The 12,198-nt window shown below is 32.0% G+C and overlaps 3 protein-coding genes across 3 annotated transcripts in view; 2 read left to right on the top strand and 1 right to left on the bottom strand.

Moving 5' to 3' along the window:
* Positions 1-12,198, top strand: part of LOC107440340 (ankyrin repeat and fibronectin type-III domain-containing protein 1) — a 390,356-nt gene that overhangs the window by 36,371 nt on the left and 341,787 nt on the right. Inside the window, exon 3 of the mRNA XM_087157858.1 lies at positions 10,760-10,906. Coding sequence (XP_087013984.1) covers positions 10,760-10,906 — 147 coding nt within the window. The remainder of the gene's footprint in view (positions 1-10,759; positions 10,907-12,198) is intronic.
* Positions 277-2,714, top strand: LOC147815950 (uncharacterized). Its single transcript, XM_087157857.1, has 2 exons — positions 277-791; positions 1,285-2,714. The coding sequence occupies exons 1-2, from the start codon at positions 538-540 to the stop codon at positions 2,231-2,233; spliced, it is 1,203 nt and encodes a 400-aa protein (XP_087013983.1). The 5' UTR covers positions 277-537; the 3' UTR covers positions 2,234-2,714.
* LOC139427315 (uncharacterized) lies at positions 2,470-5,694 on the bottom strand. The gene is made up of 3 exons (XM_087155246.1): positions 5,245-5,694; positions 3,588-3,741; positions 2,470-2,824 (listed from the first exon to the last, which is right to left on the bottom strand). The coding sequence occupies exons 2-3, from the start codon at positions 3,704-3,706 to the stop codon at positions 2,470-2,472; spliced, it is 474 nt and encodes a 157-aa protein (XP_087011372.1). The 5' UTR covers positions 3,707-3,741; positions 5,245-5,694.

Here is a 12,198-nt window from a genome sequence, read left to right as displayed (position 1 = left end):
CCTGAAGATGCTCATCCCCCCAAGCCTAAAGGAAATGGGAACGAACCCGTTATTTATAAAAGTCCTTCACATCATTTCAGCGAATGCAGAAATACGCATAAAATGTTTTATTAAAAAAAGACCGATGCTTTTGCAACTTCTGAATACTATGGATATCACATGATAACTTCACTGTTGCTTGATAAGTAGCATTTTGTCAGGCGTAATTTTTAGAACACACAATTAATATTGTAACGCAAAAATTATACCAGAAAAAAAGGAGATAAAGTTCCTTTTAGGCCCCGTTTACATGAGCAATCTATTAATCCGGGGTAAAAGAAGGGTACAGGGATTTTACAGGGCAATGTATAATCGGTAAGAAAACCCGTTTACACGCAAAAGAATTTCAACCCCGGATTTCCAAACAACTTCCTCTACGTCATTGGTCACATGATAAATCGGAAGTAAGAAAATATATCCCATCACTCCTTGCAATATTTTTGTTTACATTTTGAGATATTTGTTTACATTTTGAGGTTTTTATACTTTTCATTTAAAATGGATAATATTCAAATAATATCATTGTTATTCGTTCAAAATATTGAAAATGCTTTGAGCGACATAAATGATGCTCGGAAAAGGCGTATTAAAAGGATGTTAAACATCCTGTGCAGATCAGCAGTTTCATCCTTAAGTTTAGCATTTCCGCACAGGAGAATGTGGAAACAAATACGGCATTCAGAATGGTTTGAAAAGACAGTTCTCCAACATTATGATGATAGTAGATGGAAAGAAACTTTTAGAATAAACAGGTATGTTTGGATATTTTATTTGTATAAATTATATTATTTAATATATATTTATTTAACTCCTATAATCTGAATGTAACTCGTGCTTTTCTGATCAATCAACAAAAAAAAAATGTAATTTCGCCAAAAATTAAAATAACAATTGTTAACATACTTAATATATGCAGGACATTTAAGTAATTTTTTTTCATCCTATTTTTCTGTAATAGTATATATTTTAATTTAAAAGTTCAAAGAATAGGCTTAAATATTTAAACATAAATTATTGATTCGGATAGAAAATGATGTGTTTTTCAAACCCATTACCCTTATTTTGTATGAAAATATTGGCACATTCGCCCCTTAAAATTCTGCTATACCCTGATAATTGGCAATATATTTTATGTCAAAATACACTACATGAGCTATGGGTGTCTTTTCATTTACACAAAATCATTCACTTTTAATTACTTGTTTCTCTATTCATGTTTAATGATTTTATTTTTTCTCTTTATAGGTCAACATTTACAATCATCTGTGACTTCCTTCGCCCTCATCTCCAAAAGAAGAAAGTGGTACGAGATGTTTTCTCAGTTGAAGTAAGAATAGCTGTGATGTTACTGCGACTCAGCAGCTCTTCTGAACTTCGAAATATTGCTGAGTTATTTGGAATGGCAAGGAGCACTGTGTGTGTTATTGTGCAACAAACAACTCGAGTGGTGGTGAGTTGCTACATGGAGGAATTGAAATTTCCTGAAGGAGATGAAGTGTCCATTGCGACAGACTCCTTCTTTGGTGTCTGTGGACTACCAGGAGTGTTGGGTGCTTTAGATGGCTGTCACATTCCTATAAAAGCTCCAATTAGAAATAAAAAAGACTATTTTAACCGAAAGCAGTTTTACAGTGTTGTTTTACAAGCAGTGGTGAACCACAAGAAGAAATTTATAAATTTAAATTTTGGGTGGCCAGGATCTGTACACGATGCAAGGGTTCTGGCAAATTCTGAGCTGTTCGTGCAGTGTGAATCAGGCATCTTAGACAATTATTTTTGTGAATTGCCTGGTGCTGCATCCACAATTCCCCCTTACATTGTTGCTGACCCAGCCTATCCTTTAAAACAGTGGCTGATGAAGCCATTTAGTGGTGCTTTAAATGGGCAGCAAGCTACCTTCAATAAGAGGCTTAGTCGGTGCCGAGTGTATGTCGAGCATGCATTCGGCATGTTGAAAGGACGCTGGAGGTGCTTATTGAAGGCCAATGACTCCCAGCTGAAAAATTTAAAGTACCAAGTACTTGCATGTTGCATTTTGCACAATATCGCACAAGATATTCAAGATGAGTATCTTTACGAATGGGACGATAACTCAACATTATGTAATGACCCAACTGTTTATCCTGTGCTATACTCCAATGACAGTAAATCAAAAAGAAATCTGCTTATGTCTTGGGTACAAAATTATGGATAATTTATGTATGGTATTCCTTTGTTGAATGTTGTGCTGCTAATATTGATTTTTTTAGATAAATCTAATGTACTAAATTATTGTTTTAAAGAAATTGAATTTTCAAAATAAATCTATATTGCAAAATAAATTCCATGTTATAAATGAATCGATTAAAAAAATACTGATAAATCATTAATTAGACAATCATCAAAAAATAAAACTAGAAAAAATAATTTTACTTTTAAATCATAATTAATTCAAGAATAATGACAAAATATATAAGGCAAAAATTTATTAACTTCATCATGATAGAAAATTAACTTTTTTATATTTTCTTTTAATAATTTTAACATTTCTACATTTTGCTGAATAATGGTGTTGCGAAAAGTTTCTCTCTTCTCTTCGGCTTTGATCTCAAGCCTCTCTTCGAATTCCAGGACTTTGTTTGTCGTTTCCTCCATAACTTTGCGTAGAGCCTCCTCAAAGTCATTGATGCGCCGACGCTTTCGGCCCTGTTTTATTGTTTTAACCTGGTTATTGACCCTTGGTGTTGATGTACTTGGTTGAGTTAAATTTTCAGAAAAAGAATCCTCCACCAAATCTGTTTCATCTCTGAAATTAAAAAAATAAATAAAAGCACTGTTTATCCAAACATATTAAACAACAAACAAATTGATAATTACAGGTAGCTTGACCTCAATCGGAGCTGAAAAATTTTTGGGGGGACAGGTAGTGCTGCCATTCAATATTTTTCAAGCACTATTGAGGGGAATAACACCAAAATTCATACGTAGTTTTATCTTGACCTAAATTGGGACTTATTAGATTTCGGCGGGAATTGCTGTACAAGTGTTCAATATTTTTGTTACTTTGTTATGAGAAATTTTATGGCTGCTAGAGTAGGTGTGATTTTTGCATTATAAGGTAGTGCTTTGGCAGCATTCTTCATTAAAAGGCAGATGGCCATGTGGCTGCCTTTCCTACATTTGTGTTATTTCAGGCTGTAATTTTGTATTTTCAATTACTTCATTTTAATCACTGATAAGGAAGTTTTGTGATAGTGAGATCATTCTAGGTTTTCCTTTCTCACAGAAAAACAATATCCTATGAAAATCTTCAATTATTTTTCTGATTAAAACATTTCTAACAATTTTCTTTAATGTTATTTAAATAAAATAACTATTATGATTGTGTAAAATTATAATTATTTAAAATAACTAAAAATTAATATTCAATTATTTACTAGTAATATGATGGATTATAGTACAATTTTGAACTCTAAATTTGAATAATTTTTTCATATTTTAATCATATACCTAGTTTTATTTAATACTGTGATTAAAAAAGAAAAAAAATACAACTCATTTATACTTACATTGGTTCATAATCAATCTCCTGTGAATGAATTTTTTCGGCCTCATCCTGGTTGGTTTGTTCAGATGTATTTATTTCATCTTCATCGTTCAGAATTACAGAATGTAAATGTCCATCCATGTCTGGTTCATCATCATTTAGAGTATTGTCAGAAACTAAAAATTTAATTTAGAATAAGAAATCAAACAGTAATAATACACGAATGACATTAAAAAAAGGTAAACTTGTGTGAAAAATTGTAACGTTTAGATATATACTTAAACTATATGTATATTGTTGATGTTCATACAAAATTTTTTAGTATTCCAATTATTTTATTGAGTCTCTAAATCTTTCATTTTTATATTATTAACTGCTATAAGCTATTTATAATATAGACCAGGGCTGTCCAACAGGCAGCCTGCCAACCTATATTGTGCTCCCTGCAAGCTTCTTATTCAGCATATTTCTTTTTTCGAAATTTTAGGGTATCAAGAAGCATCCTGGTCAACCATTCTTGGTCAAGCCGATGTTATTGATCATGAAAAAGATCATACTTATGATTTATAATATTTATTGATTGTTTTGTGTTCTTAAGATATTTAAATTAAACAAAACTAATTTTAAACAAAAAAAATTTATTTAAAAAGATTTTTTTTTGGTTAAATTTAAGTAAAAAAATATGCAAAGATGCTCATAAATACTTTGTTTTATAAGTGAGTTTTTTGTATATTAATTCACATTAATTTTGCCCACTTTGGTGTTTCGTGATTGAAGAAAAGTTAACATAGGCAGAAAATTATTGATTATGAAAAATATAATGTATATATTTTTTAATATTTAATGTTCTTTTTTATAAATAAAAAATAAAAAAAATTTTTTCCAGAAAAGTGTGTTTTTTTTTCTATAAAAGTAATTTTTTTTTATGAAATATATTTGCTTGCTGTAATATATTTAAACAACCTAAAGATTAATATTTTACTTTTAAAAAAGTCATCGATTAATACATAACATGTTATAAACTAACTTTATACATACTACTTACATAATAAATAATTTAACTTTTAATTTTTATTGTATAAGAGGTTATAGTTAAACTTTCTCAAACTGCGGCCCGCCAGGTGATCAGTGACCGGATTTCTGGCCCGACGGCTCTTTGCAGTTGGACAGCTCTGATATAGACCAATACGGTATAATTCTTTTTTTTTTTGTAATGTTTTCTTCTTGTAGTGATGTTAACGTTCATAATTAATGAGTAGGAATTTTTTAAATTGTAAATGTTAAGTTGAAACAAATACAATTTAGATAACACTAACCCGAGAAAAATAAAACTAGCTCTTCAAATTAGTTAGACACATTTATCATTCAATGAAAGATACAGCTCAAAAGATACATTTCTCATAAAAAAGAGCTTTTTTTTCTCTATTCACAGTAACAAAGTGATAGTTTATTTAGGTTTGATGTTTAAAATATTACACCTTACTTATAATTTCATTTGTGACCCTATAATGAAATAAGTTTCTAATGAATAAATTAGTGCTTTTAGTAAAATCATTGCAATCCCGATAATTTTTAAATGTAATTTGAATAGCATATCGGTTGTGACATTGTCTGTAATTTATTTACAAAAATATTTCACAAGAGCATAAAAAGTAGAATGAAAATAGTATACAACTTACTTGGTTTTCTGAATCCAATATCACAGGTTATCACTGGATTTATATTATCTCTGTCTCCTAGAATTCTATTTAGCTGTTCATAGTGCTGGAACCTGCATTTAGATATTGCTCCCGCACCACTTTTTCTAGTTGAATCTACCACTTCTTTGTATTTTTTTTAATGGTTTTCAATTTATTTTTTATTTGATCGGTAGATCTGTGAATGTTTGATTGCGACAACTCGATAGCAATATTTTTATAAGTCTCGTTGTCGCGGACCGTACCATCAAATTTTTTTTTCTATCATATACACTTCATATATGCTTAGTAAGACTTTTGTTTCAAGATCGTTCCAACGATCAGCTGGCTTCTTTTCTTTTTTTTTCCGCCATTATTTGAAACAAATTAAAATATTTTCACGTTCCGAGTTCCAAAACAAAACACATGGGCCCAGAACGTAAACAATCACGTGACTCGCAATGCATCTCGGGAAAGCGAGGTGAGCTTACCCTGCATATTTCCATCTCCTACTAGGAATTATTATACCCTTCTTTCAGTCCTTCAATTTTTCCCTGCGTAGGGGAAGAAGGGTAGAAAATGACGAAAATTCCAGCTTTTACCCCGCATTTTTGTGCATGTAAACGGGGCTTTAGAGTGAAATAAAAACCCGCCTTAGTCGCTTTGAAACATAATGAATTCAGCAACCGATTCTATTCGGTTCTAACACAATGTAAATAAATATTTATTCGAATGAAATTATGTGTATGTATTTTTATAAGAAATTGATCCATATGCGAGAACTAATTTGAAATTAAGGGAAAAGAGCGTTTCAAATTATATATTACTAAATAATATTCTGAATAATAATTAATAATAGTCTGACTGCTGTACGTTGAGGGTTAAAATTATTGTAAACGGCCAAGTACAAATGATAGGGGAAAAAATAATAGCCCGCTAAATAGTTATCTGTCCTCATTCTGTTATTGTATTTCAGATAACGTATTTTGATACTGCAAGTGAAAATCCAGTTAAAATTAGAATCCTTTAAAATGTGTTAAGTTATAAAACGCTTTTTTTTTTAACCAACTACGTTCGAATTGAACTGTTTTAAACCAAATACACGCTGATTGCACTGTTACATGCTATCTTTAATTGATTAATAGTTATAATTAATTTCCTTTCAATAATTATTATAATTAATATATAATAATTATAATAATAAAATAAACAAAAATAATAAATTAAAAGTGATTAATATGTTTAATTTTTAACTTCGGAAGTAATTAAGTATTTAGTGCAAAAATAAATTATTGTTTTTAAAAACATTTGTGTTCGTTTAAAATAAACTCGACCTAAAGGAATACTTCAGTCAATATTCAAATCTTAATTCAAGAGCGTTCAGACTACTTGGTACTGTACAAGAACTGAAATTATAAAAGAAACAGTACAACTTAACGTTTAAAAGAATAAATTCGAAATTATTAAACATAAAAAATCTAATTATTTTTGTAATTAGGATAGATTTACTTAAAGGGCCATGTCAATTACTTACTTCTCTATTATTTATAGCATAAGCTATGCACAACTTTTATTTCACCATATAATAATGAATTATTAAACTTATAAATTAGAATTACAAATTTCACTTAGTAAAAAATCTTAAATATCACTTGGTCAGGAAGATTTCCGCACCGTGATCTGCGGCAGAATAATCACCAAGGCTTTACAACTTCACCCACAAGAAATGAAAAAAAGAAAAAAAAAATTCGAAGAAGTGGATGAACTTGAAGGGTTAGCATAACCATAGCGCATAACTCGTAGCCACACCCGAGAAAAATTCTAAACGTTTTTTTTTCCTTCTTTTTTTTAATTTTCATGTTTAAAATCGATTTGGCGACGGCAGTTGGCGCGACAGATCATACTACGGAAATATCCTAACTCAGTCTTTGCCATATGAGAGTAGGGTGCTGATATTTTAAATGTTTAAATTTATGAACTACGTATAATCTAAGTCGATGTTTTCACAAGATGCCTTTAACATCAAATGAATATATTGCGTAATAATTGAGAAAATAAATATTTTATGCGGAGACGACAAAACATTGTTTTTGTTAAATCGGAAACGATCTTTTCAAAGAAGTTTAAAATATCCACTGAGTGGTCAAATTATTATGGCCACCTGACAGTTTTATGCAAAACGAGCTATTGTTTCACAGTATTGGCGCTAGAGGGCTAGATAGCTACAAAGGCAGGTGAACCATCAATTGCACTGTTTCGCGCTGAGATAAGGGCAAAAAACGTGACTTAACTGAGCTTGAATGTGGGATGATTGCAGGAGCTGGATGCATCGAAACCAGTATCAGCAAAACAGCTATGGGAAGTGTTCGAGTGCAGCATTTATTAATGTGCACAGAGAGTGGACTACCAAGCAGGAGACAGTGTCTCAACGCCAGGTTTGTGATCGTCACAGGTTACTGAATGCTCGAACTGAAAGGAGACTTGCCAGAGTTGTCCAGTCCAACAAAAGAGCAACACTACGTCAAATAGCGGGGAATCTTAATGAAAGTGCATTTGCGAACGAACTGTGAGTCGCACGTTACACCGTATAGGGCAGGGATGGCGAACCAATGGCACTCGTGCCATTTATGGCACGCGACACACTATTCTGGGCACGCCACTGATCACTAAGTTCACTACGAAGCATAATAACAATTAAATTAAAATTCACAAAAGCAAACAAAAAAAATTAAAAATTATTAAAAAAAAAAATTTATAATTAAAGCCAAAAGAAATTAGTAACCATAAAAAACAAGCTAACAATAAATAACCAGCAAAAAGAGATTCAACAGTCCTGCTTAAACTAACATCTTACAACCTAATATAAGTTATTTATCATCTTATGTGCAACAACAGAATTCACACTGATGTTACTTTAAGTTGAATTACCCTTATAACCGAGACACTGCAAAATGTTTTTTTTCTTTATAGTAAATAAAGAGTTTTGATAGTATGTAGTATTATTATTTTCCCAATAATCACGAAGTCAAAATCATTTGACGGCACGTCTTTGACCTCATTAAACAATTTTTTGAAAAAAATGGCACGTTGGTTTATAAAGGTTCGCCACCCCTGGTATAGGATATAGGAGCCGACGACTTGTTCGAAAGCCTCTGCTGTCAGTATTGAACAAGAGAAGACGTCTCCAGTTTGCAAGGGAGCTAAGGATTGGACAGTAGAGGACCGGAAAAGGGTCATGTTGTCTGATGAATCGCGTTTTCGAGTACTTCATGCAGATGGCAAGGTTTGGACATGGCGAAAACAGCACGAAAGCATGAACTCCACCTGCATTGCTACAAAACTTCAAACTGGTGGAGGCAATGTTTGGGGGATCTTTTGTTCCCATTGCATGGGTCCTTTGATTCCTGTGGAACACCGTCTTAAGAGCAAGGGTATTTTAAGTGTTATCGCAGATCAAGTACATCCTGTTATGTTAATGGTGCACCTGACGGGGATGGATACTTTCAGAAATACAATGCACCTTGTCATACAGCTCGTATAGTTGTCAGAAGGTTTGAAGAACTTGACGGGGAATTTACTTTTCGTTGGCCCGCACAATCACCATATCACAATACAATTGAGAATTTGTGGGATGAGATTGAACGGGGTATCAGGCAGCTAGATCTAGTGCCATCCAATCTGACAGAACTTAAAAGTGCAATTCATAGGATATGGGATCAAAATCCTCCTACCAACATCTCATAGAATCTGTGCCACGAAGAATTTGAGCAGTATTACGAGCTAAGGGTGCTCCAACAGTGTATTGAGTGGGTTGTCGTAGTAATTTGGACACTCAGTGTATAATTGATAATCAGTCCAAAAATGCAATGGTTTTAAACATAAGGTTAACTAACCACAGTTTGGTTAAAAAAATTACGAACTTTTAGTTATTAGGCAAAATTAAAAATAATTTTTTGTTTGTTGCCAAAGTGGGATCAATATGGGTATGTTTAATGAACTGTTTTTGCCCGTCACATTAATCTTAAGATAACTAAACACATCAGTTTTTAGTATGCTTCCATGACTTTTATTTCAAATTAGGCAGTGGTAAATAAAATAAAGCAAAGAATTATTATAGTCCCACCTTCTCTTAAATTGGTAATAAAATAGTTCGGATGCAAATACTTTTTTCGTTCTGAAAATGCCACTTAACTGGTTCTTCCACAAAGTTTTTCAATTAATAAAGCTGAAATAATTTCAGTTTTTTTTATTTAATATTATTTGTTGTCCTTTCCTGGGGCTTTACGTTATTGAAGTAAACAAAACTCGTTTTTTTTGTAGTTCATCCCATTAGAATGACGATAAAATGTATTTAGCATCACTTGTCATGATGCTATTTCACGCGTCCAATTCGCAATAGTCAAAATTTACAGCCATCCTGTAATTCTCTCTTGTACATATCCCTTTCGAGGGGCCGTAAAATATTTATTTTTAAAGTATCGGTATTAAAACTGCTCAGTATTGGAGGTGTTTTTTTGTAATAATCACCAAATATATCCATTTACTATTTTAGACCTATATTAGTATATTTGATATTTATTACAAAACCCTTTAACATTCGAGTTTCGTGAAAAATACATTTGTCATCGATAGCTAACTAAAACAGACATTTTTTGTAACAAAAATAGAATTCTTGTTAGAACTTGATTAGGATTTTGGAGCGTGTTCATCTTTCGATCTGATCCTTAATTTACTGTTAAAATGTTTATAAGTAGTGGTGGAACAAAGTTCTTTTAATTCTAATTCAATAAAATATTAATACACTACCTTTGGCATTAATTGAAAAAAAAAAATTTGCTTGAACTGCTGAAAAACCAGCTGCAGATTTTTTTTAAATCAAAACTGCACCAATTACCTTTTAATAACAGTAGAACATTCCTCTGTGCCCCATATAACTTATTTTCCTTTTTGACAACTTGTTATTAAAATCAACATTCACTGTTTTCTATAAGAACAAAGGATACTGCACCTCATTTTCTTCTTGCACAACATTCATGGGCGTTTTTGCTTTTCTGCCAAAGTGCTGAGTTATGTAATTCAGTCTAAAATCTGTAGGTAAACTATAGTTTGTCTTAAGTAAGAACTCCTCTAGCCATTCGTCTGAACCAGCGTCGGTGACTATGGTAACGAGGTATAACTATTTCAAGTAGGGATGTAAGGTCACTGTTATGGACAGGTTTTGGTCAGCGAGAGAAAGGGAATCTTTCTCTTCGGTCTATTGTGTTAGCCCTTGAGTGAGGAGAAGCTACCACTCTCTGAAATGCACTATTCTTGTTTCCACTCACTGCAGCAGACGGCTTCAGACTTTGTGGCGGGGAAATTCTTACCATAGCCAAACTACATATATATTTTAAATTGAAATAGTTGTTCAAAATAAGCGTACAAGAGCCAATATACTTGTTATTATTTTATTGCAACTGAACATATGTTTATAACGACAGTGCTATTGTGTTATAACAGACTGTTATTTGTATTGCAGAGCCGAAGAATGTGATTGTGTTTGTAGTGAGAAAGGTCCTTGCTGTTGCCACGGGGGTTCAGGTACTAGCTCGTCGAGTGAAACCCAGGAAATTCCTCCTCAGGAATTCGAAGAATTCGATGGTGTTGACGACATTCTGGCTGTCAGGTGAGAGCTTATATCGTCACAAATTTACATGGCTTTCTGAAGAAACTTTCAAATATTGTTTTCTCACGTCACGTTCCATTCCGGGAGTTCAAAATTTTTTTTTTAACCATTTCACTATCATGCCCGAAATAGTCTCGGGCACAGCACTGGTGTTCCAAATTGTTAGGCCTGAGTAAAGTTTTTTCTGAGTGCATCGTGATGTTATACCCGAATATATATCGAAAGAAATTTATTTCGGATTCATCTCCTTATCATACCCGAAAAGCTGGTAAATTCAGCAATAAAGTTAGCAAATTTAGTAATAATAAGTTTAGTTAGTAAATTTAGTTGCAATTTACAACAATAGATGGCAGCACTTTACTGATGGTTTCGAAGGATAGAGATTTATGTTTGAAGTGCGTGCCATTATTATTATTATTTTTTTTTTTGAAAACTGGAGTCCAGTTCTTTGAAGCGTTATAGAGAGGATTTATTTTTTAAAAAAATTATCAAATTATTACTTTTTTTTCAGTTTTTAGAAAATAATTCTCCATTAGAAGCGAACTTTACCACTACCACGCTGAGTGGTAGCCGCCTCAAGCGAATATGCAGTGGCTACAAAACCTTAAAATTTCTATGCAAGTTATTCAAAAAATTAATTTTTAACTACTAAGTATATTTTATTTTGTACTAAACATTTGATTTTTGCAATAAACAAAATTGACAATTTATGTATCTAAATAATCAAAATAGCTTGACAGTTAAAGAGTTTCTGATTTTAAAACCATTTGTTTACTGTATGACTGGAGGGGTTGCGAGCCGAGCAATTTACTCGGGCTCTGTTGATGACTCATTTGCTTATGATTCTTTCATTTCATATGGCCCATTGGGCTAATAAATATTTACCAAATGCTTCTGCCTCAAGCAAAATGGACTTAAAATTATTATTTAGCATTAAACCTAAATTGATTTTCTCAATTTGATTAAATGTTTGCTCGGAGCATTCCAGGAAACGATTTCGTCATAAATGAAGAAAATCATATATTTTTCAGTCTAGAGAAATACCGTACTTATAGTTCTCAACCGTGAATAATTTGTAATTAGAACCAACATATAAATTTTATTTATATTTTAATAGGTTTAGTTTCAAAACATTTTTATCTATAGAAAGTTCGAATGATCAGAAACAAACTGATCGAAAAATTGTGCCATATTTTTGTAAACGTCAACATTGTGTAAACGTCAAAACAATAAAAAAAAAGTCCCAAAAGTTCGACCAGGAGAGCAATTGAAAGTTTGAATCTCTTAATGTT

This window comes from Parasteatoda tepidariorum, chromosome 2, assembly GCF_982258835.1.
Source record: "Parasteatoda tepidariorum strain Cologne lab strain chromosome 2, Ptep-v5.0, whole genome shotgun sequence".
In the NCBI taxonomy this organism is placed as follows: Eukaryota; Metazoa; Arthropoda; class Arachnida; order Araneae; family Theridiidae; genus Parasteatoda; species Parasteatoda tepidariorum.
The sequence above is the reverse complement of the archived record's forward strand: the minus strand, read 5'-3'. Positions and strand labels throughout refer to the sequence as shown.